Source organism: Pelobates fuscus, chromosome 6 (genome assembly GCF_036172605.1).
Source record: "Pelobates fuscus isolate aPelFus1 chromosome 6, aPelFus1.pri, whole genome shotgun sequence".
Lineage (NCBI taxonomy): Eukaryota > Metazoa > Chordata > Amphibia > Anura > Pelobatidae > Pelobates > Pelobates fuscus.
The window spans coordinates 44,775,696-44,800,923 of record NC_086322.1 but is presented as its reverse complement, the minus strand read 5'-3'; the positions used below and the strand labels follow the sequence as shown (position 1 = coordinate 44,800,923).

The 25,228-nt window shown below is 44.8% G+C and overlaps 1 protein-coding gene and 4 non-coding genes across 5 annotated transcripts; all 5 read left to right on the top strand.

Annotated features, from left to right (window-relative positions):
* Positions 1–6,128: 6,128 nt before the first annotated feature.
* On the top strand, positions 6,129–24,737 carry PTCD3 (pentatricopeptide repeat domain 3). Its single transcript, XM_063457642.1, has 24 exons — positions 6,129–6,370; positions 9,590–9,627; positions 9,891–9,927; positions 10,064–10,109; positions 10,199–10,267; positions 10,970–11,074; positions 11,180–11,303; positions 11,617–11,720; positions 12,400–12,467; positions 13,256–13,343; positions 13,427–13,487; positions 13,865–13,947; positions 14,767–14,911; positions 15,430–15,480; positions 16,609–16,698; positions 18,318–18,346; positions 18,717–18,823; positions 19,313–19,391; positions 19,478–19,568; positions 22,781–22,866; positions 23,071–23,219; positions 23,521–23,562; positions 24,013–24,171; positions 24,463–24,737. The coding sequence occupies exons 1-24, from the start codon at positions 6,312–6,314 to the stop codon at positions 24,548–24,550; spliced, it is 1,998 nt and encodes a 665-aa protein (XP_063313712.1). The 5' UTR covers positions 6,129–6,311; the 3' UTR covers positions 24,551–24,737.
* Positions 12,084–12,219, top strand: LOC134566237 (small nucleolar RNA SNORD94). Its single transcript, XR_010083995.1, has one exon. It is a non-coding gene; the product is annotated as a small nucleolar RNA SNORD94 (small nucleolar RNA).
* On the top strand, positions 13,557–13,697 carry LOC134566238 (small nucleolar RNA SNORD94). Its single transcript, XR_010083996.1, has one exon. It is a non-coding gene; the product is annotated as a small nucleolar RNA SNORD94 (small nucleolar RNA).
* Positions 13,997–14,132, top strand: LOC134566236 (small nucleolar RNA SNORD94). The gene has a single exon (XR_010083994.1). It is a non-coding gene; the product is annotated as a small nucleolar RNA SNORD94 (small nucleolar RNA).
* Positions 17,293–17,428, top strand: LOC134566235 (small nucleolar RNA SNORD94). Its single transcript, XR_010083993.1, has one exon. It is a non-coding gene; the product is annotated as a small nucleolar RNA SNORD94 (small nucleolar RNA).
* Positions 24,738–25,228: the final 491 nt, after the last annotated feature.

Below are 25,228 nucleotides of genomic sequence, written 5' to 3'. Positions count from 1 at the left end.
CCTGCTTGCTTTAATTCCGGGCGGGGCTACTTACTTCACAGTCTTAGATCTCAAAGATGCCTTCTTTTGCCTCCGAATTGCCGCAGAAAGTCAATGTATTTTCGCTTTCCAATGGGAGAACGCTGTAACGGGCTCAAAACGCCAAATGACTTGGACAAGACTGCCCCAAGGGTTTAAAAATTCACCTACCCTATTTGGTTCAGCCCTAAGTCAAGATTTACTGGATTTCGAGTCCATCCCAGGAGAGTGTGTATTGTTACAATATGTAGATGACTTGTTGATAGCAGCAGTTACAAAAGAAATCTGTCAGCAAGCAACGCACGATCTACTACATATTCTCTGGAAGGCAGGATACAAGGTGTCCAGAAAGAAGGCTCAGTTGTGTTTGCCAACTGTCAAGTATCTGGGATTCCATATCTCTGAAGGTCAAAGAATTATGGGGCCAGAGAGAAAAGAAGCTGTCTGCCAAATACCAATACCCAAGAATAGAAGACAAGTGCGAGAATTCTTGGGGGCAGCAGGCTTCTGTAGGATATGGATTCCCAGCTATGCGATACTAGCAAAACCTCTGTACGCAGCCATCAAAGGTACAGAGCACGACCCCTTCTTATGGACCCAAGAACAGCAAACGGCATTTGAAGATGTGAAGAAGGCTTTGATGAGTGCCCCAGCATTAGGTCTACCTGATCACACACGACCATTCTACTTATATGTACACGAGCAAAGAAGAATGGCTGTGGGAGTATTGACACAGTACTTGGGATCATGGCAAAGACCTGTTGCCTACATGTCTAAGCAACTGGATGCAGTGGCCAGCGGACTTCCACCTTGTCTAAGAGCCGTAGCTGCAGCCGCCCTGCTAGTAGCTGAAGCCGATAAACTCACTCTGGGTCAAGAACTTTATGTACGAGTCCCACATGCAGTACAGACGTTGTTGGATTACAAAGGAAATCATTGGTTTAGTAATAGCCGTATGACCAAGTATCAAGCAATGTTGTGTGAAAACCCAAGAGTGCATTTAGAGACTGTAAACACCTTAAATCCAGCTACCCTTTTGCCACAACCTACTGAAAGTCAACATGATTGTTTGGAAGTAATGGATGAAGTATTCTCAAGTAGACCAGATCTTCGTGATTTTCCCATCCAGAACCCCGATGTTCAATATTACACCGACGGCAGTAGTTATGTGAAAGAAGGGATCCGCTATGCAGGATATGCAGTGACAACAATAGACAAGGTGATAGAAGCTCGGCCACTGGCGAAAGGAACATCAGCACAAAAAGCAGAATTAATAGCACTAACACGAGCGTTACAATTGGCTGAAGGTTTAAGAGTGAATATCTATACGGACTCTAAGTATGCGTTTTTAACCACTCATGCCCACGGAGCTTTGTATAAAGAAAGAGGACTACTGAATTCAGAAGGCAAAGAAATCAAGTACGCAGCTGAAATCCTACAACTATTGGAAGCAGTGTGGGAGCCGAAAGAAGTCGGTATCATACATTGTCGAGCGCATCTGAGAGGAGATGGTGATGTAACCAAGGGAAATCGGATGGCAGATAGTGCAGCTAAGCGTGCTGCTGAATCAGGAAGACAGGAGTATGTGGGGCATATAGCTGCTCTTATACCAACTCCACTGTCCCAATGGACTCCAGTTTATACAGCTCAAGAAGAGGAGTGGTTAAAGACTGAACCGGGAAAGTATCTGGAGAACAAGTGGTATCAGCTAGAAGATGGAAGAATAGTCATACCAGCATCACTAGCGGTAGAAATTGTCCAAAATTATCATAACGGGACACATTCTGGGAGAGACAGTACTGAAGAATCCCTCAGGAAACATTTCTACATACCAAGATTGTCCAACTTGACTCAGGCCATTGTACGCAGATGTGTAACGTGTGCTAAGAATAATGCAAGACAAGGACCAGTAAAGCCACCAGGAGTCCAGTTTATGGGGGGACTCCCCATGTCCGATCTACAAATAGACTTTACAGTGATGCCTAAATCGGGTGGACATCGTTACCTGCTGGTAATTGTGTGCACCTATTCAGGCTGGGTAGAAGCATGTCCTACTCGTACAGAGAAAGCAGGAGAAGTTGTAAGATTCCTGCTACGAGAAATAATACCCCGATATGGACTACCCTGTTCTATAGGATCGGACAATGGTCCAGCTTTTGTTCACCAGTGCCTACAACAACTGACTCATATGCTTGGTATAAAGTGGAGGCTTCATACTGCATATAGACCCCAGAGTTCTGGTAAGGTAGAGAGAATGAATAGAACTATAAAGAACCAGTTGGCTAAAATGTGTCAGGAAACCCAACTTAAGTGGAACGTTCTCTTACCTATAGCTCTATTGCGAATCCGCAGTACCCCTACCAGAAGGATGGGCCTCTCTCCTTTTGAAATTATGTATGGGCGACCACCTCCCGTACTTGGTAACTTAAGGGGGGATTTGAGTCAGTTGGGAGAAGGAATTACCCGGCAGCAGGTTGTAGAGTTGGGTAAGACTATGGAGGAGGTACAGAAATGGGTACAAGATAGATTACCTGTGAATATTTATCCCCCTGTTCATCGTTATCATCCAGGAGACCAAGTGTGGATTAAAGAGTGGAATAATGTACCGTTAGGGCCCAAGTGGAGAGGTCCTTATGTTGTTCTTTTGTCTACCCCTACAGCGATAAAAGTAGCAGAAGTGACTCCGTGGATACATCACTCCAGGGTTAAACCAGCGGCAGTCGATTCTTGGCAAGTTACAGCAGATCCAGAGAATCCCTGCAAGATCCGGTTGAAACGCACTACTCAGTCGGAGTAACGAGGAATTATTGTGGATTACAAATTTTATTGTTACAGGTGTGAGTGAGAAGGCCATAATAAAGCCTGTCCGCTTACCATCACATAGTGTATAAGCCAGGAAAGTCTCGAAGGGACACCTGTGAAGACGAGCAGAACTCCATTCCCTGCAGCCCTCACATCCTGGAAGCTGAGGTTCCATCGCACGGACGAAGACTGAGGATGACGGCGAAAGATGTGCTTATGATTGTGTTTATTTACATGTGTTTTTATATTCAGGAAGGTAGAGGTACCGACACTCCTAGCTGTGAGGTATGCATTAAGACTACGAGAACAGGTAACCATATTTCCCAAACCCTAATCTGGCATTCACAATACGAGTGTAAAGGAGATGTATCGAGATGTAGATACCTAAATATAGATTATAGTGTGTGCCATTTAGGAGTAGGAGAACCTAAGTGCTTCAGTCCGGAGTATCAACCTCGTACAATTTGGTTGACTCTCAGGAATGGAGATCCTCAGGGGACCCTAATTAATAAGACGGTGTTAGAATCCGTACATTCTTCGGGTGTTCTGCTATTTGATGCGTGTAAAGCGATATCGAGTGGTAGAAAGCCGTGGAATGTATGTGGGGATCTTAGATGGGAGAGGACGTATGGGTCTAACGATAAATACATTTGTCCCAGTAGCAAAAATAAATATGTGAGTCCTAGATGCCCAAATAAAGACTATAACTTTTGTCCATATTGGTCTTGTGTGGGGTGGGCGACATGGGGACAGACAGTAGACAAAGACATGATAGTGACTAAGTTGCCGACTAGCCCTTATTGTAAGTCTATGGAATGCAACCCAGTCCATATACTTATTAATAACCCCGACAAGTTCCTAGATAAGTATGGAAATTTATTTGGGTTTCAGATATACGGGACGGGTTTAGATCCTGGGACATTATTGTTTATAGGAATAGAGACTGATACGGTATCCTCCCAGACTCATCAAGTATACCATTCCTTTTACGAAGAGATGAGTATAGATAATAAGATCCCCCATAATGCTAAAAACCTGTTCATTGATCTAGCTGAAAGTATTGCCGGTAGTCTTAATGTTACCAACTGCTATGTGTGTGGAGGTACTAACATGGGAGACCAATGGCCTTGGGAAGCAAAGGAGGTAATGTCCGGTTCTGAGGCAGTTGACCAACTAATATCTACACAAGCCGATTATCATATGAGTGTTAGAGGTAAATCTGAGTGGAGATTAAAGACCTCCATCATAGGTTATGTTTGCATAGCAAGGAAAGGAATAATGTATAATACTTCTGTAGGAGAATTAACTTGTCTAGGGCAAAAAGCTTATGATGATGATACAAAGAATACAACTTGGTGGTCGGCTTCAAATGTCTCAGAACCATCTAACCCGTTTGCTAGATACGCCAATTTAAAGGATGTGTGGTTTGATCTATCCATCACATCTACCTGGAGAGCCCCAGCAAATTTGTACTGGATCTGTGGTAAGAAAGCCTATTCGGAGTTGCCACAGGACTGGGAAGGGGCATGTGTGTTGGGTATGCTCAAACCATCCTTCTTCTTGTTACCGATTGAAACAGGTGAGACTTTAGGTGTTAAAGTGTATGATGTGAATCATAGGAAGAAAAGGGGACCCATAGAGATAGGCACCTGGGAAGATAATGAATGGCCTCCTCAGCGTATTATAGATTATTATGGGCCAGCCACGTGGGCTGAGGATGGTACCTTTGGTTATAGAACCCCTATTTATATGCTCAACCGTATTATAAGATTACAGGCGGTGGTTGAGATTATCACTAACGAAACATCACAAGCGCTCAATCTTCTAGCGAAGCATAACACCAGGATGAGGACAGCAGTCTACCAAAATAGATTAGCCTTGGATTACCTTTTGGCAGTAGAGGGAGGTGTATGTGGGAAGTTTAACCTAAGCAATTGCTGTCTTCAAATAGATGACGAAGGGCAAGCAATAGCTGAGCTTACTAGCCATATGGTTAAACTAGCGCATGTGCCTACTCAGGTATGGAAAGGGTACAATCCAAGTAGTTGGTTTGGTAGCTGGTATGAGTGGTTTGGAGGGCTTAAGGCAGTGGTAGGTGGAGTCCTACTGATTTTACTGTTGTGTCTACTCCTACCGTGTCTTATACCCTTAGTAGTTAGGTCTGTGCAAAGCCTGATAGGAAGTATAGCAGAGAGGAAGGCTGCTGCACAGATAATGGCGATATATAAATATAAGGCTCTAGATCAAGGAGAACCAATGCAGGAAGATGAGTGTTAAAAGATTCACATCATAAGATAAGTCTGGTCTGGTTCAAGGTAACTTGCGGTGTAAGCAAAACTACGGTTATGTGATGCCTCAAGTAATTGTAAAATATCAAGAGGCATCAAAGGGGGGAATGTGGTGGAATCTCGGTAAAAATAAATTTAGTAGGCCGAGATTACCACGTGGCATGTGTACGTGCATATGCTGACGTATCGATCAGTTGGTTGCACGAGGCAAGATACGATCAGTAGTGTACGGAGCATGTGCAAGAATACAGGATATAGTATTCCCCCTCCTCCATTGTGCTGGACAAGCCATGCGGTCAAACAGGAAGTTAATTCTTATTTGTGTTGATTGGTCAAGGGAATGTGCGGGTGGAGCTTAATATGGGAGGAGTTATATGCCTATATAAGGAGCCTGCACTATTGTCCGGGGCTCAGATTTTGCTGTATTTTGGTGACGCTAGTCCCTCTGAGTCCCGATCGGTGATCCAATAAAGAATCTCTTCCTTCCTGAAGAAACCTGTGTCCATCTCTCTGTGCTTGGCTTCCGTCAGTTTCTCCGGTATCAGTAAGGTTAGAGTACATTGTGTATCTCCATAATATATTATGTATTCAATGTATTTGGGGATAGTTAGCTACAGTTGAAATTTACACATGTTCACTTCCACATTGTCTAGAAAAGTGAGAATTCAAAATGAATTTCACATTTTAGGCTGACTTAGATATATTTTTTCCATTTTGGCTATATTGGCTTTAAATTTGAAAATCTCTTTGAATTCTCACTTTAGTGAGCAACCCTTAATAACTATTTGCCTGCTGGCAGAGCTAGCAACCAAGAAGCAAATAGTTAAAATTGAAAAAAAACACACACACACACACACACACACACAAAAAAAAAACCTTAAGTCTCTACGAAAAAATAAAATAGATAAAAAGCCTTATTGGTGGGCATGGTCAGGGGTGTGAGCTATAAGATGAGCCCCTCCCCCTCCACATGCAGCACATGGCAGGAAGTCACGTGATTAGTCTGGGAAGTTGAAGTTCTTTCCACCAAGGGCATCGAGTCTCACGTGGAGTCCCGGAATTGGAATATACTACCGCGCAGAGCGAATAGGGGGAGTCGCACATTACATTGCTGTGTGTGGGGGATGTGGAGGCGGAGGTTGTAGTTAGCTCCCCCCCCCCCCCCACACGGTGGAACAGTCCGTGCAGTCTGTGAGCTCCAGCATGGCGCTGCCCTGTGTGCGACTCCGGGCGGTGACTGGCAGGACCTGGACACTGCTCAGGTAACCGGGGACAACGGCATCGGTGCGGGCAGGGTGATCATCTCCGGCTATGGGGGGGGGGGATTACCGGTAACATCCCCGTGTTGCCGGCTATGGGGGGGGGGGGATTACCGGTAACATCCCCGTGTTGCCGGCTATGGGGGGGGGATTACCGGTAACATCCCCGTGTTGCCGGCTATGGGGGGGGGATTACCGGTAACATCCCCGTGTTGCCGGCTATGGGGGGGGGATTACCGGTAACATCCCCGTGTTGCCGGCTATGGGGGGGGGGGGGGAATTACCGGTAACATCCCCGTGCTGCCGGCCATGGGGGGGGGGGGGGGATTACCGGTAACATCCCCCGTGTAGCCGGCCATGGGGGGGGGGGGGGATTACCGGTAACATCCCCCGTGTAGCCGGCCATGGGGGGGGGGGGGGGATTACCGGTAACATCCCCCGTGTAGCCGGCCATGGGGGGGGGATTACCGGTAACATCCCCCGTGTAGCCGGCCATGGGGGGGGGGGGGGATTACCGGTAACATCCCCCTTGTAGCCGGCCATGGGGGGGGGGGATTACCGGTAACATCCCCGTGTTGCCGGCTATGGGGGGGGGGGGAATTACAGGTAACATCCCCGTGCTGCCGGCCATGGGGGGGGGGGGATTACCGGTAACATCCCCCGTGTAGCCGGCCATATGGGGGGGGGGATTACCGGTAACATCCCCCGTGTAGCCGGCCATGTGGGGGGGGGGGATTACCGGTAACATCCCCCGTGTAGCCGGCCATGGGGGGGGGATTACCGGTAACATCCCCCGTGTAGCCGGCCATGGGGGGGGGGGGGAATTACCGGTAACATCCCCCGTGTAGCCGGCCATGGGGGGGAATTACCGGTAACATCCCCGTGTTGCCGGCCATGGGGGGGGATTACCGGTAACATCCCCGTGTTGCCGGCCATGGGGGGGGGATTACCGGTAACATCCCCGTGTTGCCGGCCATGGGGGGGGGGGATTACCGGTAACATCCCCGTGTTGCCGGCCATGGGGGGGGGGGATTACCGGTAACATCCCCGTGTTGCCGGCCATGGGGGGGGGGGGATTACCGGTAACATCCCCGTGTTGCCGGCCATGGGGGGGGGGGATTACCGGTAACATCCCCGTGTTGCCGGCCATGGGGGGGGGGGGATTACCGGTAACATCCCCGTGTTGCCGGCCATGGGGGGGGGGGGATTACCGGTAACATCCCCGTGTTGCCGGCCATGGGGGGGGGGATTACCGGTAACATCCCCGTGTTGCCGGCCATGGGGGGGGGGGATTACCGGTAACATCCCCGTGTTGCCGGCCATGGGGGGGGGGGATTACCGGTAACATCCCCGTGTTGCCGGCCATGGGGGGGGGGGGGATTACCGGTAACATCCCCGTGTTGCCGGCCATGGGGGGGGGGGGATTACCGGTAACATCCCCGTGTTGCCGGCCATGGGGGGGGGGGGATTACCGGTAACATCCCCCGTGTTGCCGGCCATGGGGGGGGGGGATTACCGGTAACATCCCCGTGTTGCCGGCCATGGGGGGGGGGATTACCGGTAACATCCCCGTGTTGCCGGCCATGGGGGGGGGGGATTACCGGTAACATCCCCGTGTTGCCGGCCATGGGGGGGGGGGATTACCGGTAACATCCCCGTGTTGCCGGCCATGGGGGGGGGGGGATTACCGGTAACATCCCCCGTGTAGCCGGCCATGGGGGGGGGGGGGGATTACCGGTAACATCCCCCGTGTAGCCGGCCATGGGGGGGGGGATTACCGGTAACATCCCCCGTGTAGCCGGCCATGGGGGGGGGGGGGAATTACCGGTAACATCCCCCGTGTAGCCGGCCATGGGGGGGAATTACCGGTAACATCCCCGTGTTGCCGGCCATGGGGGGGGGGGGGGGATTACCGGTAACATCCCCGTGATGCCGGCCATGGGGGGGGGATTACCGGTAACATCCCCGTGTTGCCGGCCATGGGGGGGGGGGGATTACCGGTAACATCCCCGTGTTGCCGGCCATGGGGGGGGGGGGGATTACCGGTAACATCCCCGTGTTGCCGGCCATGGGGGGGGGGGATTACCGGTAACATCCCCGTGTTGCCGGCCATGGGGGGGGGGATTACCGGTAACATCCCCGTGTTGCCGGCCATGGGGGGGGGATTACCGGTAACATCCCCGTGTTGCCGGCCATAGGGGGGGGGGGGGATTACCGGTAACATCCCCGTGTTGCCGGCCATGGGGGGGGGGATTACCGGTAACATCCCCGTGTTGCCGGCCATGGGGGGGGGGGGATTACCGGTAACATCCCCGTGTTGCCGGCCATGGGGGGGGGGGATTACCGGTAACATCCCCCGTGTTGCCGGCCATGGGGGGGGGGGATTACCGGTAACATCCCCCGTGTTGCCGGCCATGGGGGGGGGGGGGGATTACCGGTAACATCCCCGTGTTGCCGGCCATGGGGGGGGGGATTACCGGTAACATCCCCGTGTTGCCGGCCATGGGGGGGGGGGATTACCGGTAACATCCCCGTGTTGCCGGCCATGGGGGGGGGGGGGGGATTACCGGTAACATCCCCGTGTTGCCGGCCATGGGGGGGGGGGGGGGATTACCGGTAACATCCCCGTGTTGCCGGCCATGGGGAGGGGGGGATTACCGGTAACATCCCCGTGTTGCCGGCCATGGGGGGGGGGGGATTACCGGTAACATCCCCGTGTTGCCGGCCATGGGGGGGGGATTACCGGTAACATCCCCGTGTTGCCGGCCATGGGGGGGGGGGATTACCGGTAACATCCCCGTGTTGCCGGCCATGGGGGGGGGGGGGATTACCGGTAACATCCCCGTGTTGCCGGCCATGGGGGGGGGGGGATTACCGGTAACATCCCCCGTGTAGCCGGCCATGGGGGGGGAGGGGCTATTACAGATTACATCCCCTGTATATTATACCCAGTCGAGGGGGGGGGGGGTTATTTAATAAAAGCATCCATCCCCAGTATAGCTAACCATGGGGGTCTTTAAACAGTTATTCATTGTCTGAGTAGCTGGTGTCGATCTTGAGTAGGTTACTCCTAGCTTTGGTAATATCGCTTTGTGTTTTCACACTATCAGGCTGTGTCTGTGAGGTATAATATGACCGGCTGGAAGAGTTGCTAAAGTGGAACGAGTAAGTTGACGCAATGGCAGTATGCAGTGTATTAAACCTCTGTTTATGTTCTTGCAGGTATCTGTCTGGGAGTACAAGGCCCCAGGAAGCTGCAGGTTAGTGTCAGAAGTTATGGATTCTTCTTCCAGCTCTGAGGAAGTACTGCAGCTAAAACGTTGACTTTTGTTGCCTTACATTCAAACCTGAATTAGTCAGACAGCCTCAGACGTTGTATAGAATTAATACAGGTTTCATGCTGTGGCCAACACCATCCTTTCCTTGTAACACATACGTTATAGCCCGTACAGCTAGTGTTCTCATTCTGTTTGGATATGTCCGTATTAATTGCGATTCTCCACATTTCTATCTTTCTTTGAAGGTAATGAAGATCTCATTGTCCCAAAGAAGAAAACCTGGTTAGTATTGATCTGGTCGTTTTCTAGTGATCTTCCAGTCTTTGCTGCAGCTTTATTATTGTACTCATATCGCATAGCCCTAAGATGTGTACCTGCATAGTAATGTGGTTTTATTTTATTTTTTTATTTATTTTAGGGACAAAACTGCAGTCTTGCAGGCTCTGGCATACACTGTGAATCATGTAAGCTTATCTCATTGTGCATTGACATTCATGCACTAATGCAATAACTATTAAAGGGGAGGTTGAATTAACTTCTGCTTTTCTTTCAGGATCCAACAGCACCTCAATACATGTTTCAGGATGACCCCTTCCTTATCCCCAAAACCTCTTCAGAGTTTGTAAGTACTTTGGCTAGTGTCATAGTGATACCCTCCTCCTCTAACTCAAAGCAAATGTAATGCCTTTGGGACCTTAGAGAAAATAAATACATCATTTGTATTAATGATTTACTTCCCTGCAGCTTGAATCTGTGTTAAAGGAACACTATAGGGTCAGGAGTACAAACGTGTATTCCTGACCCTATCATGCAGGTGTGCTGGATCTGCCCTTGCTCATCAGAACTGAATCTCAGCCAATCCAATGCTTTTCCATAAGAAAGTATTGGGAGGCTCATGTGCATGCACGGCAAAACTCTGCACCAATCAGCATCGCCTCATAGAGACAATGTATCTCTATGGGGAACATTCAGAGGGTGGAGATGCTAAACGTAGCGTGCAGCACTGACCCAGGAAGCACTGTTAGTGGCTGTCTGAGTGATTGCCACTAGAGGTGTCCCCAGGCAGTTTTGTTCCTGGATGACTAATGAGGCTACCTAATGAAGTTATACCTCTGGTAACTAAGGGGGTATATTCCATGTGTGCACCTTTTTGTACTGAAACGGTAAAGATACAATCTCCTGGCACCACGACTAGTTTAAATCATTCCCTTCTTAATGTTTATCTGCCTACTTTTGAATTGTTTGCTTGAGCTCCTTTGTTCCAGAGTTGGTCTCAATATACAAAACTTTTTTTTTTTATTTCTAATCTCCTCGTTCTTTGCAGCGTATATATTCACTGTCTAAGGAGTCCGGAAGAAATGCAGCTAAATACATTTTCAAGAACTATCCTAACCTCTTCCTAAAAGATATCGCTGAGCCACACATTCCAGTATGTGATTTATTTTAGATTTACTTTTTTATAAAAAAAAAATTTTTAACACACATCTACAGTTTCTCATCTAAAATACCTGCAAATTATTTTATTTTTTATTAGTGTTTAATGCCTGAGAGCCTGCAGCCACAGATTGAAGAAGTAAGTGAAGAAGCCCTCAGTGAGCGTATTCTGCTGAGGAGAGTGAAGGACTCTGTGGACCTGTTTGACCAGCTTCTCCAAGGAGGTGTGTCTGCATAGCTTTTCAGGGGGATGGAGCAAGTGAACTATAGTGCCTGTCTTCTAACTGGAAATATTATATTAAAATATCTTCACTGTATTACCCAGAGGGAAAGTTGCATACATTCAAATTCATAGCCGATTACTCTGTACAGCAATGCCTGATGCAGTTTGCAAGGTTTTCAGAGCAATGTGGCTTGCCATGCTGCTACCACTCCCATGTAGATGGATACAAAGCTACTCTAGTCATTTCCAGCTGGAAGCACTTAGTCTGTGCCTACTACACTGCTAATCCAGGCAATTTATTTTTATTTTTGTAGGAACTACACCATCTATAGAAACTACAAACAAACTCCTTGACCTCCTGTGCTTTTATGGGGACAGAGAGCCTGATCAGGTGGAGCAGAGCCAGTCAGATGAATCTGTAAGTTGGCAGCATAGTATCTGTTAAAGTTGCTCGGGGGGCTTCATTAAATCTGTTCCTTGTTATTGACAAATGGCTTTACAAAGGGAATCCTAAGCATTTAGGTTGTAAACTTGTTTAAGCAGAGCACTTGTAAAACTCTTGTTACTAATATTTCTAACTGTCTCTCTTGCTGTTTTATCCCCATATAAAATAAATTGTAGAGCACTGCAGAATATGTTGGCGCTATATAGGTGCCAAAATCTGTCTTAAAATGCTATTGAATCTTTATAATCTTGGAATACAACACTGTGAGCCTTGTCCTATGTTTAAATCAGGCGTACTACCCTCTACTTCCTCGTATGTTCTTCTCTTAGTCCTGATAAGGCAATGATGATTGGCGCAGGGGTACAGACCTCAGCTGGATCATGGGAGCTGAGTGTGAGTGTGTCTGGGGACCCTGCATGTGGCAGGTGACCATGGAGCACTCGCATGAGAAATGAGCCAAAATCTGAGCCCCAAGTACAGTTTATGTTAACTCAAGTGCATGCATTGGACTTGGTTTGCCTCCTTTTTTATGCAATGCGTAGCCTTTGTTCAGCTAAATATTCATTCTGTGTTTTATAAGCCCTACCATAGGCTGCTGAATGGCGCCTTGTTAATTCTCTCCTTTTTCTATTCCCAATGTCTATGCTCTCAGGAAAATGGCATAGAGCTAAAAAAGAGACTCGGCCCATTCCGAAAAAATGAGGTTCTTCCATCATGGAGGTAACTACGAGAAGACTCGTCTTATCTACGTTTATTTCACAACCCATATCTCTATACCATCTACTTGGCTCTGCTAGTCCTAGCTAGGTTTCTTTAAATGTAAAAAGAAGGAAAATATAAAGTGGCACTGTAATCAATCCTCCAAATGAAGTATTCCAGAAAGATAAAATCTCTATGGAATACTCGTACTGACAGTGTTGGAATTTTACTGAAAACAAAAGTTCCGGAGATAAAGCATTTTTCCTATGCCTGGCACTTCTAGAAACTGGACGGATTAACAATTATCTAGAAGTGTCAATCTCCCAGTGATATTAGCGGTGCTTCTGGAGGAGCCCACTGTAGTCTTGGCCACAGTTTTGTAACTAAACACACATTCTACACTACTATAAGTGGACACAGGAACACTGTATAAATTGTAGTCATCACTATGGTCATTAAAAACAATGACTTGGTCAGTCCTTTCTACCATGTTTGAGGGCACAGCCTCGACAATATCCTGCCTTCTTGCTCATTGTGGAGAGCAGGCAAAGATGGAATGTCTTGCATTCTGATTAACATTTTCTGAACTATAAGACCCTGAAACTATTGTTGTTCAACGGCATGCTTAATTTCTTAGCCAACTGTATGCATGAGTGACCTAGGCATGTGTTAGTAGGTAATTTGGTGTTAATGGCCAGCAATGGCAATACTTCATTGTTGCAGTATTCCTCTAAAACTGATTAGTAACAGTCGGCAAACTGTTTATAAAGCCTAGTTTGCTCTATGAAAGGTCTGTCATTTCTTTCCAGACAGAACAGCAATGCTGAGCGAATCTTCAACCTGATGTCTGAGAGAAATGCCCACACATTCTGCACCATGATCAGAGGGATGGTGAAGGTAACTACCCATACTGTAACTAGTCCACTTACCTTCTCAGATGGTCCGCAACCCCCTCATTAAAAGTATCCTATTCCTTCTAGTATGGAGCTTCCAACAAAGCCTTTGACATGTACACAGACCTTCTCAACAACAGGATGACTGGTGAGTCTTGTGTCTGCACTCCGTAGTCATGGCCTACCGGCTCTCTAGGAAATTCTGGTTTCTGTATATTTTGCAATGATGATTTGGCGCAGGGGTACAGACCTTGGCTAGATAATGGGAGCCGAATGCAAAGCTATAGCTTTCAGGATGGCTGGCGTGTAGTTGGCTGCCTGAAAACTGGCCTGCATGATAGTCGCCTGTCTGAGCTAATGTAGAGTAGACCAGCCTTTTCTCTGGGTGTTGAAAAAGGCAAATTTGAACATCTGTAGGATTCATGGCTTTTGTTTATAACTAACCAAAATGTGGAAATGGATAAATTAACATTTCATTTTTTTTAAAATGAATTTACTGTTTTTAATACTCTCCTTTCTCTGCAGCGGATGTTCACACGTTTAATGCATTGATCCTAGCGGCTCCAGAACTAAAAGACAAATACAATGAGAAGTTGGACCTTGTTATGGTAAAAAAAATGATTCTGAAACTAGGCTTTCAGTTCTCTATTCTATGGAAAGGCAGTGATGATTGGCGCAGGGGTACGGACCTCAGCTGGATCATGGGAGCTGAGTGCGAGTGTGTCTGGGGACCCTGCATGTGGCAGGTGACCATGGAGCACTCGCATGAGAACAGAGCCAAAATCTGAGCCACACAAAGTCCATTGTAACATGGTTGTAAAGCGGAGTGGACTAACCAAGCTGTTTGGAAGGGGGGTGGGGGGTGAGCAGGAAGGCATTGATGTTCGTTGCACTTGAGGATTGGCTCTGTATTCTCTCCAAAAACATTCTTTGCCTTTGTGTGAACTTCCTGGGGGTTTTAACCAAACCATCTAGGAAACTAAGGAAAGTCCAGGTGGATGAGTCTGAAACTTTAATATAAATGCAAATTGATAACATTCGGACATAAAATCCCAAAGAGTGACATTTGCAGTTTTACAGAGGAATACAGTGGCAGGATTATTTTGGCACTTTGCATACATAGTTGGGAAAAGTCACCAATGTATAACATGTGTAGTAATGTTTGTGTTTTTGTTTTTTTTTAACATAAGAAAATGGCGCATATGCACGACACAGACTGCTCTCACATCAATAACTTCGAAACGTTCTTTTTTTTTTTTATGTGGGGGGCATTTAGAACTTTAACAGAAAAGAATGAGCAGTGAATATTCATGTTTGGTTTAAGATCCACACCCTCTCGCTTTTTGGTCTGACTCATCCTGGTGTGTAGTGAGAATTGGACAGTACTTCAGTTGTGTGTTGTGGTACTGATGGGTTTGTTTTTGCAGGAACTGCTGAAGCATATGTTAAGTCAAAAAGTGCAGCCCAACCTGTTAACCTTCAACTGTGTCCTGAATAGCCTGCGGAAGTGTGGTTCAATGGCCAAGGGTCCAGCCCTGCAAACATTAAATGAAATGAAAGCACTTAACATAGGTGAGTGGGTATTCTAAGAACTCTTAACTGCATTTATTGAAAATAGATTATTTATATTGTCTGGAGGAAAATAACGAAATATGATACATATACTCCAGACATTTCCCAAGTTATAAATTCAATAATAAATATCCAGTAAAATGTCTCCTAACAAAGCAATAATAGAGAAAAATGTTTGATTCTCAGAACATTCATTTTTTTCCCTCTCCTTATCTCTATGTATTTCTGATTAAAATATGGCTTTTATCCTCTGGGTGTATTGGGCTTGTATTCCACAATCTTCTGAAGTATGTCTGACATTAGAAGAGCTGAACACACGGGACAGCTGTAATCTATGGCATACAAGAACAGTACTATTTTCTTTAAATCTAGAGCACTCAAGCCATTTTCTATAGCTTTTTACACCAGGGTAGATCTTGCTAGTGAATCTGTTGCACGTGCTGCAAATGCTCATTGAAGGAATCTGCCAAGATGGAATCTGAAACTCACCTCTAATGTTTTTGTTTTTCCCCCAATAGAACCAAGTCTCGCTACATTTTATCACTTGATGGGAATATTTTATAAACCCGGTGAGTACTTGAACAGTTTATTTGCCCTGTCCTATGCAGCAAGGAATGAATAATGTCTAACAGAAAAGTGTACATATGGTGGTGCATTACTGATATGGTGGACCTTTGCCCCCACTTGTTTCCTTTCTTCTCAACTCCCAAAAAACACCCTCCTCCCCTCTGGTTTTCAAGCTCCATTTGATTCACTGCTGTTACTCACTCTTTGACCTTCAATGTTCTGTTATCCTACAAAAAATAACTTAATGTTCTGTTACGCCTTATGCCATGCTGCACCCTTACCTCGCCTTCTCCTTTATATTGCTCCTTCTTCGTCTTGGGATCTAAAACCATGCTAAACTCAATCATACTTGTTATACTTTCCCTTGGCCTCCCAATGTATAGTTCTTTCCATTCCCCATTTTGTATTTCATTACTTCCTCCCATTCCCTCCAGTGTACCCCTCCCCATACATTTTTTTGTATGATCATAGTATTGCTAATCTTTGTAAAGTGTGTGTGTGCTATAACAGACATTTAAAATAACTGCACTCTTCCACAATGCAGAGTGCGTCATCTCCGACAGGAATAAAGAAATGCTAATTTGATACAAATTATAAAACCTGCTCTGCACAACACTCATTATGCAGGTTACTCCAACCAAAGTGGTTTTTAGAATGGTTAGAGAAAGCCTTACTTTCCTGGTCCTGCCGTCAACTTAAACAAGGCAGATTATTGACTAGTTAAAGCGTTGAGCCCAAAATTGCCCCTCAGCTCAATCCTCTTATGGCATCATGCCCCCTAGCTGGTATGTTGGGAAGGGCGGGCCCTTTGTGCCACTGTTGGATGCCTGTCGCCGGCATGCTGTGTGCTTACAGACCTCAAATATGTACACAATTGACATTATCCAGCCCAAGCTGCCGGACACCCCAGTGATGCTGCCTACATTAGCGGAAGGTTTAATCTCTGTACGGAAACGCACCTCATCCAGACACCATTACCACTTCAAATCACTGAATCAGTCATGATGCTTGGAGCTTTTAATGTGTGACTGTCTTGGCAGTCCTTTATTGCACTTAGCCGACTAAACGGTTTTATGGCATAAATCAAATTCTAGCTTGTTTAACTCTGCATTTGCTGTTCATTTCCCTAGTCGCGATTTCAAGAGGACAGGTTGATATCCTGGTGGAAATTCTGCATGAAGTCGAAGGGAAAAGTTTTACAGCCCAGGATCCAGATGATGGTGCGTGTATTTATATCTGGACTATTAATCCTTTCGCATTACAATAGTCATTCTCCACTTCATTTGTTGGCATCTATTTATTTTGACATACAATCCTGCGACCACCGTAGTGAATTATACAGTGTCGGAGCAGGTAATAAGCTGCTATAAGTAAGATCTAGACTACTTCCCAGATTCTGACTTCGGCATTAACCACTTAACCCCTTAAGGACACATGACATGTGTGACATGTCATGATTCCCTTTTATTCCAGAAGTTTGGTCCTTAAGGGGTTAAGGACTATAATCTGGTCTTTAAAGACTGTGCTAGCACGGAATGTCCTGATTATTTGCACTAGTGTTGTGGTTTTTACATGGTTACATGGCTGAAGAGAGGCTTTCCTTCCTCACATGTTTTTTGCTGTTGATCAAGGCAGAAGGCAAAAAAAAACCCAGTTTGAAGCACTTCCAATTTTGCAAAAAGCTAAAAAAAAATCCTTCTTGACCCCAGAATGGCAGTAAAATTTAGCCTTGGATCAAGCAGTTATTACCCTACATATACATACATATTATATATAAACAATTTTTTTTTTTTTTTTATATATATAAAACTTTAATGGCAGTGATGATTGGCGCAGGGGTACGGACCTCAGCTGGATCATGGGAGCTGAGTGTGAGTGTGTCTGGGGACCCTGCATGTGGCAGGTGACCATGGAGCACTCGCATGAGAACAGAGCCAAAATCTGAGCCACATGTGGGGGACGTATTATTTAAACCTAATGCCAGGGTTTCCTTCCAAATATGTATTCTGTACTTCTTTCTACCTTTATAGTAGTACAAGGTATCTTATGAAGTGTACTTGATTTGTACATCATCGTATGTGTATCTATCCTGCTCGTTCTAATTGAGCTCAAATGTGAAGTATTGGGATTATCACTTTAATATAGGGATGGCTCCCATGCGAGGCATTCACGCTATGCATGGCATATTTACATTTAGATTAACAAACCTAAATACAGCATGCCACTCCATATGGTGCTACAGTTAGTGTGATTTCTTAATCCAGGTGTTATCTTATCTGTGAGACAATGTTGATATTAAACCAACCATTTGTTGGGTGGTTTACACAGATTATTAAACTTGGAATTGAGTGGATAATTTTAAGGAAAACCAACATTGGATATACAGATGTGTTTTCCTTTTTACAGAAGCGGCTCGCGTAGCTGCCATATTGACTACCTCCACAGGCGGCAGGTCAGCCCTACAATGAAACATTGCTGGTCCTGCAGGATGGCCATGTTTTCTGCACGGTTTAACATTATTTTTTTTTTACATAAAGAGGAGGGGGATAAGGCACTCCCGTTACTTAATTTAGATGAAGTGGTTCAGGTGCCCATAGCAACAATTTAACCATAACTGGCATAAAACCTTCTTCCCTGAGGTCTTACACTAAACGTACTAGATAATTGGTAATCTGGATCTTTCTATAGCCCGTTCTATAAACCCAAAAGTAAAATCCACCCAGGCACCTGTTTCAGAAGACTTTCTGTTTCAGGAGTTGTTTCCTAATGGTGTTGATGGAATATGATGGCGCCAGCTAATTTCTTTGCTAAAATAGATCTTCTGTCTATTCCCTTGCAGTGTACTTCTTTTCCAGTGCAATGAGAGTGGTAAGTTATCCAGCTCTTTGTATCTTTAAATATTTATCTAAAGTTTGCAGTCCCCGGTCAACTAACAAAATATAAAATAGCTTTACTCCATACGGTTTTGTCATGGGAAAACTAGCTTTCTGTAATGTGTAAAATATTTGTGAGACGGAGCAGGAAAATTCTTTAGAAAGTCCTGTAGGATGGGATTCCAGAACGGTTTCTGCCTTTGTTGCTGGTTTCATGATTTCAGTTTCTTGGGTTCCACCATTTTTATTTTTTCTGTTCACTTTTTTTGCAAGGAGCTTCTTACTGTTACTATGCAAATCCTGTGTGTTTTTATATAAAAAAAATAAAAAAAAATAAAACATTTTAATATAAAAATCTCTTTCAGTGTCTGGATCTTAAGGATGTGGAGCTGGCATATAAACTCCATGGGTTTCTGGAGACTGGAGATAACTGGAAGCTGATAGGAGACCAATCTATGCAGAGTGCATACTAGTGAGTTGTTTGAGTTCTAATCACCCTGAATTCTCTGCACTGGAACTTTTACTCACAAATTCCTTTACCTATGACAGAAAGCAATGTTCCCATGCCCCTTAGATGTCCACAAGACTAATTTTATTTTTTCCCCTATATATCGTGTGTGTATATATGAGAGTGTAAGCACAACCAGGTGATATTGGTATCAGAGACCTAAATGCAGTAATGTCCAGCATTGACACTTATAGACACAAACCTTTTAATAATATGGCTTATTTGGTGCTGTGTTTATTAAGGTTTGTTTTTTTGGGTCTGGATCTGAATGAAATGTGCATTCTGCAAGTAATACAAGCCAAAGTTAGCAGAGTATGTAAATTGGCTGTAAGAATTCAATGTTTCAAGCAAATCACTTTCCTGCAGCAAAAGTCAAATTTTGGTTGCCTCTGTTTTTATTTGTATTTCAATGCGTGAAACGGTTTGGATTTGACACTAGTTCTCTTTTTAAAGTGGTAGATTCTTTAATCTTATTTGTCTGATGGAACATATTGATGTCATCTTGAAGTGGTACAGAGAACTCATCCCTTCGGTAAGTCCATACTACGAAAACTAGCTGGCCGATTTAACCTCGCTTGGTTTTCATACACTTAGATCTTCACCATTTCTGTTTTTCAGCGCTACTTTCCAAACCACAGAGCTATGATGGATGTCCTACAAGCCCTGGAAATGGAGAGCCGACTGGACCTGTTGCCACAGATCTGGAAAGGTAAGCAGCATAGCAAACAGCTTTTCCTGCAACTACTTGCAATGATCTCAAATAGTTGGATGACCTAACTTTTTTTTTTGTAAGAATATAACGTTAAAAATGTGTGAATTGTTTCTCTGGGATCGCACCTTGTCTCTTGCAATGTAAGCGTTTCAGCACACTGATGGTTACTCTAATTCAGGGTTGGGTAACTCCTAATGTTGTGGATAACGTTTCCTGTAATGGCAGCAAAGCATCAGTGGTAAGGTAATCCACACCCAGATTGCTGAGTTTTGCCTACCCCTGCTCTGGTTGGTCAGAAGTGCATACTCTTATCCTAAGCAACACTTCGTGAGACTGTGTATAAAAGGATTATATAGCCATAAATCTACAAGGAAATGGAAACCTGACTCTGCCATGAATGCATCACTCATGAGAAGTATCAAAGCTTAGGGATATCAAAACATATAAGCCAGATAATTGCTGAACTGCATATTTATTTACAAATTCTGAACAGAAGATCATAAACTCTTCCTCTCTACATCCGTTGTTAGAGGTGTAAGTCCAATTTGGAATGTGATTGGAGAGGACAAAGTGGCTACCTTACAAATGTCATCCGGAGGAACCTCTGCCCAATTTGCCCAAGGTCTTGTAGAATAGAATACACTTTAGTCTTAGATGGAGGAGACCTGTTCTTGTTGTGGTATGCATCTGAGATGACTTCTGCCAGAGTAGAAGAGGAAGCTGCATCGCCTTTTCTGGAACCTGATGGCCGCACAAACAGTCTTTCTGTTAACTGCCAAATACTGAACCAGACAATCTCGCACATCTTATTCATGAAGTTTTTAACTCTTCTGGAGTTTGAGGATTTGAGCAAAAAAAGGATGGCGAGTATTTCTTGTAGCATGTGAAAGTTGGAAATTACTGGAAGAAAATCCTGCGTTGGCTTTAGGACCACTTTGTCATGGTGTATTTGAGTTTTGAGATGACCATGATTGAAGTTCAGATGTGTGTTTTGCTGCTGATCCTGCGACCGCAATGACTGTCTTATCAGTCAGGAACTGGAGCTTTAATTCTTTGCATATTGTGGCTCTGTTAAAGCGTTGACAACCATAGAATGATCAACAGAAGTATTTCTGCTAGTGGCCTTAAAGAATCTGGAAATAAGTGGTTGTGATGTCAGAGGTATTGCAGAGGGCGGATAGAGCTGATACTATACCAGGTATTTCAGCGGCATCGGTAATTTTCAGGTCGCCATTTTCCTGTAGGATGATTAGGCTTCTCGGCGCTCCCCAGCGGTATGGTATTTTATGGGCAGCGCGTTCCTTCGTTAGTGGGCGCAGTGTGCGTCTCCAATCCAGGGTAGCTCTGGATAAGTCAGGAAAATTTTTTAATGAGTGTTCCTCAAATTGTAAGGGTGACCTGTTGCGGATGGCCGCCATGAAAGCCAATTGGTCTTGGCTCTGCTGGAATCGGACGATCGTGTCCCTGCTGGTGCTCTGGGTGTCAAGCAGGCCCCTGATTTTAATATTCTTCCATCGCCTTTTGTCTTCCAGTACTGCCAGAGTTTCTTTGGCTTGTGTCTGGTCTTGTAGGGCCGCCACTTGTCTCTCCAGTGTTTGTATGCGGTTCTCGTGATCCACAGAGTTCAGTTCAGTGTGTTTCAAACGTGCTGAAACTCCATTGATTTCCTCCCTGAACTGCCCGATATTGGTTGCAATGTTTCGGCGTAGCTCATCTAATAGGCTCCGCAACGTGTCCTCCATGACAGGCTTCGCAGCCGGTGAGGTCTTGGGGGGAGGGGGGGGGGGGGGCGGGGGTACAGGTCTGTTGGGTACCTTAGTATAGTAGTCCACCTCATCTGCCGAGTTTTCGTCACTGGAGGATATTCCATCGGACATTGGCGCCATTTCTGGCCGTCCCGTGGCTTGCGGCCTTCTCAGGAGTTAGCCGATATCAGCCATTGTGCTTTGTATTTCTTGGTGCGTCGCCCCATGCCTTCGTTGTGGTAGGTAGCACCGTTCTGCAGGTTTTTGCAAGTGAATTCCCGAGAAAAAATGCTTTTTATTGTTTGTGCTCGGAGCTCGAGGAAGATGCGTCCTCACAGTATGGCTGCTGGCTCCGCATCCTCGCCAACCAAAATCCTAACCGCCAGATTAACTACATGTAACAGCAAATACAAAACATTACTGTAATGATGCCACCATTGTTACATACAGTTCACTACTGTAAAGTAATAATCTAGCACCTTTAAAGCTGCAGTGTTCCAAATGAAATTGCCTTCTTGTTGCCGGGATGGATTTGGGTTTGGTTCAGATATAAATCCTTGGTGATTTACATCTGCTGTAACGACTGTATGTGCGTATCAAGACCCAGTTGTTTCTTATCAGAGGCAAAAACTTTTTTTTTTTTTAGGCTTTTTGAGATGGCTTTAACCCCTTAAGAACATGTCATGATTCCCTTTTATTCCAGAAGTTTGGTCCTTAAGGGGTTAAGTTACTTTGAGATTTGAGTGTAATTTCCTGCTGAGCCCAGATTCATGTGTCCAGGCAAAATTCAAATTGGCTCCCCAACCTTGAAGGCTGGCATCTGTGGTAATTATTTTACAACGGGGTTCTTCGTTGTAAAATAGAGGAATACTTATCTGGTCCAATTGTTTTGTGTTTTTCTTGATTTGGATGGGTTCTATTCCATTGGGCCCATCCCACCAAACCTATTGTGGATGTAAGATCAATAGAGACTCCTATTATTAAAAAATGTTCCTTCATGCCAGTCTGTTGCTGCTGGCTGACATTAGAAGTGGTCATCAAAGACAATCACAATGCTTCCCCCATAGGATTGACTTAGACTGACAAGGAGGCAGATCAGGGGCAGAGCCAGCATGATTCACACAGCCCTGGCCAATCAGCATCTCCTCATAGAGATGAATTGAATCAATGAATCTCTGAGGAAAGTTCAGTGCACAATGCAGGAAGCGCTTCTAGTAGCCATCTGAGGAGTGGCCAGTGGAGTGCAGCAAAAAGCGATTCTACTCCCCAGAACAAATATATAAATGGTTTATCTCTTAAGTTGAAAATCTGTCTCCATTCTAGAGTACCAATAACTTGTCAGTTTGGAGAAGATTAAAATGTCTTTTTCTAGATGTGCAAAAAGTAATTTTTAGGCGATTTCTTAAGATTGTTGGTTTGGAATCCTCCATGAATTTTTTTTTTTTTTTTTCCTCTTTTCTCCAGATATTAAGCAGCTTGGTCACTCTAACAGACAAGAGTTGGTGGAGGAGCTGCTGAGTTTGATGGCCAGGAATGTACAACCTCCAGAGGTATGAACTGTTTTTGTTTTTCCCTGTCTCTAGACATGGCTTGCAGATTGATTTTAAACTAGCCATGTGATCGGTAACCCAATGCATGCACGGTTTCTAATTGTTAATTCTTTTAATGTCATTTATAACTACTTTCACCCAGTTTAAAGCTTTTAGAATCTTCACTCTTGTAAACAGATTTGTGATGCCATCTATTCTTTCTAGCTCCAAACTGCCTTTGTGGAGACTGCTGTGGACATAAAATCTGTGTACGACACCCCAGGACGTATGCGAGTGGTATTGGAGTGGTCTGCTGGTGCTCTTGGCGATGTTACCTTACTGCTAGCCAGGGCTGGAAGGCTTGAAGAAGCGTGGTGAGATTATTGGCATGACTTGATTGATCGGTGCACTTTCAAATTTGGAAGAAACCTTTAGCAACTTTGATTCCACTTTGACACATTGTATTAAAATTGCGCTCCCTTATTTTGTGCATAGTTTTCCTTGAAAGATTCACACCTTAAGCTGTTTGTGGTGGTTTTGGTTTTTTCCCCCTTCCATGTATGCATGATTTCAAACGGAGCTGCTTCCTTCATGTTTATTCTTGTTGTATATCCACTTTGCCGAGTATCCATGAAGTCTTATGCCCCTCTTGCATTTATTTTGTCTTTGAAACAGGAACGTCTTTCAGCTTTTTAAGACCCACAACAGAGTTCCCAGGTATGTGAATGTGACAAGCTGGTGTGCCACAGGATAGTGTTGTAATAACACACCCGTAAGCTGGCAATTCACAATTTATCAGTGATGGTCCTTCAGGAGCAGTTTTGCATTCCTGCGTTACACCACCTTTTGCTTATTGTTTTGTTTCAAACTTCATGCTGTGACTTTCTTTTAACTGCTGGTACGCTGGGGAGTATTGTTTTCAAGCAGCTGCAGTGGGCGTATTCCAGCAGCCGGAATATTCCTAAATTGTCAGCTTGTGTCAAAAATAAAAAAAAACGAGTGCAAAGTGGGAGGAACAATATCTCTAAGTTTGCTGTGTTTACAGCACAACACTCAAAATTTTAAATTAATGCTGAAACTCTGACCGTTCACACTCACCTAATGTATTGACGTCCCCTTGAGAGAAGTCTTTTGGATGCTGATTATTTTTTTCTCTCTGTATTTTAGTACTGCGGTGGTAGAAGAGCTGTTGGTTACTGCCAAAACAAGTGGTAACACTAGCCTGGCGATGAATGTGGTGCAGCAGGCAGTCTCATTCAGTCTCCCAGACACAGCCAGTCTCGCCAAGCGTGTCATGGATGAGTTCAGTATCACGGAGGAGCAGAGGTAAAAGCCTTCTCCGGCATACTTTCAGAACGGTTTAGTGGTTTAAAAATGTGTTGTTGTTTTTTTGTTTAAAAAGTGTATTCTCCACAGCTAGTAGCAGTCATATCAATATGTAAAAATACAATATTAAAAATGTTAATGTATAAAGTCATTAAAATGACTGCATGTAAGGCACATATCAATGATCATTTCTCGAATATAAAGAACATCTGCTATAATAAAAGGTCAGCGCTGTTCTGGGTGGGGAAAATGCCTTTATACCTGTGAATGTTAAGATCTTGTTTGTTTCAGGATAACTCTGGAGGACCTTCAGACACAGAACCAGAACACAAGTAGCAGCAGCGGCGATAGCAGTGACAGTGACCAAGAAGAGAAATGAGCAGCGTCTCCTGTAACAAGATATTGCTACGCATGTTGTAAAATTTACACCATCCTCTCCCATTAAAGTCTGCTGGAAATTGCGTAGGTTTCTTGGAATTGTGCAGCACTTGTTTTGTACATTTTGTATTATACACGTACTATTTGCAGAATAAACTATTTAAAGGAGTGGTTTGTACACTTACTGTTTGTGGTTTTTTTTTTTTTTTTTTAATATACACTTGTGTGTAACGAGCTCTATGCTTGGTGTGAGCTGTAGTCCAATCTGTTAACTTATCAAGGTGATTCTATAACAGAGCATTCTAATGGCAGGGCAATGTCACCAGAACAGCTACAGCTCATTGAATTTGTTCTGGTGAGTAGAATCATTACCTTCAGGCTTTTTGCTGTAAACACTGTCTTTTCAGAGAAAATGCAGTGTTTGCATTACAGCCTAGGGATACCTCCCGCTGGCAGAGGTGCTGCACAGTGTGACTGACATTCAGTTCCCCCCAGCCTCTGCATGCAAACACTAAACTTTCCTCAGATGCATTGATCTCCAACCTCCACCCGTATGTCTTAATGTCCCATATTTTATTTAAATAGCTCCAGCAAGCTCTGTAGCGTTGTAGTACCACTCAACCATACGGAGGGGAGGGATATCCAGAAGTATTAAACGCCACAAAAATTAACAAGGGTT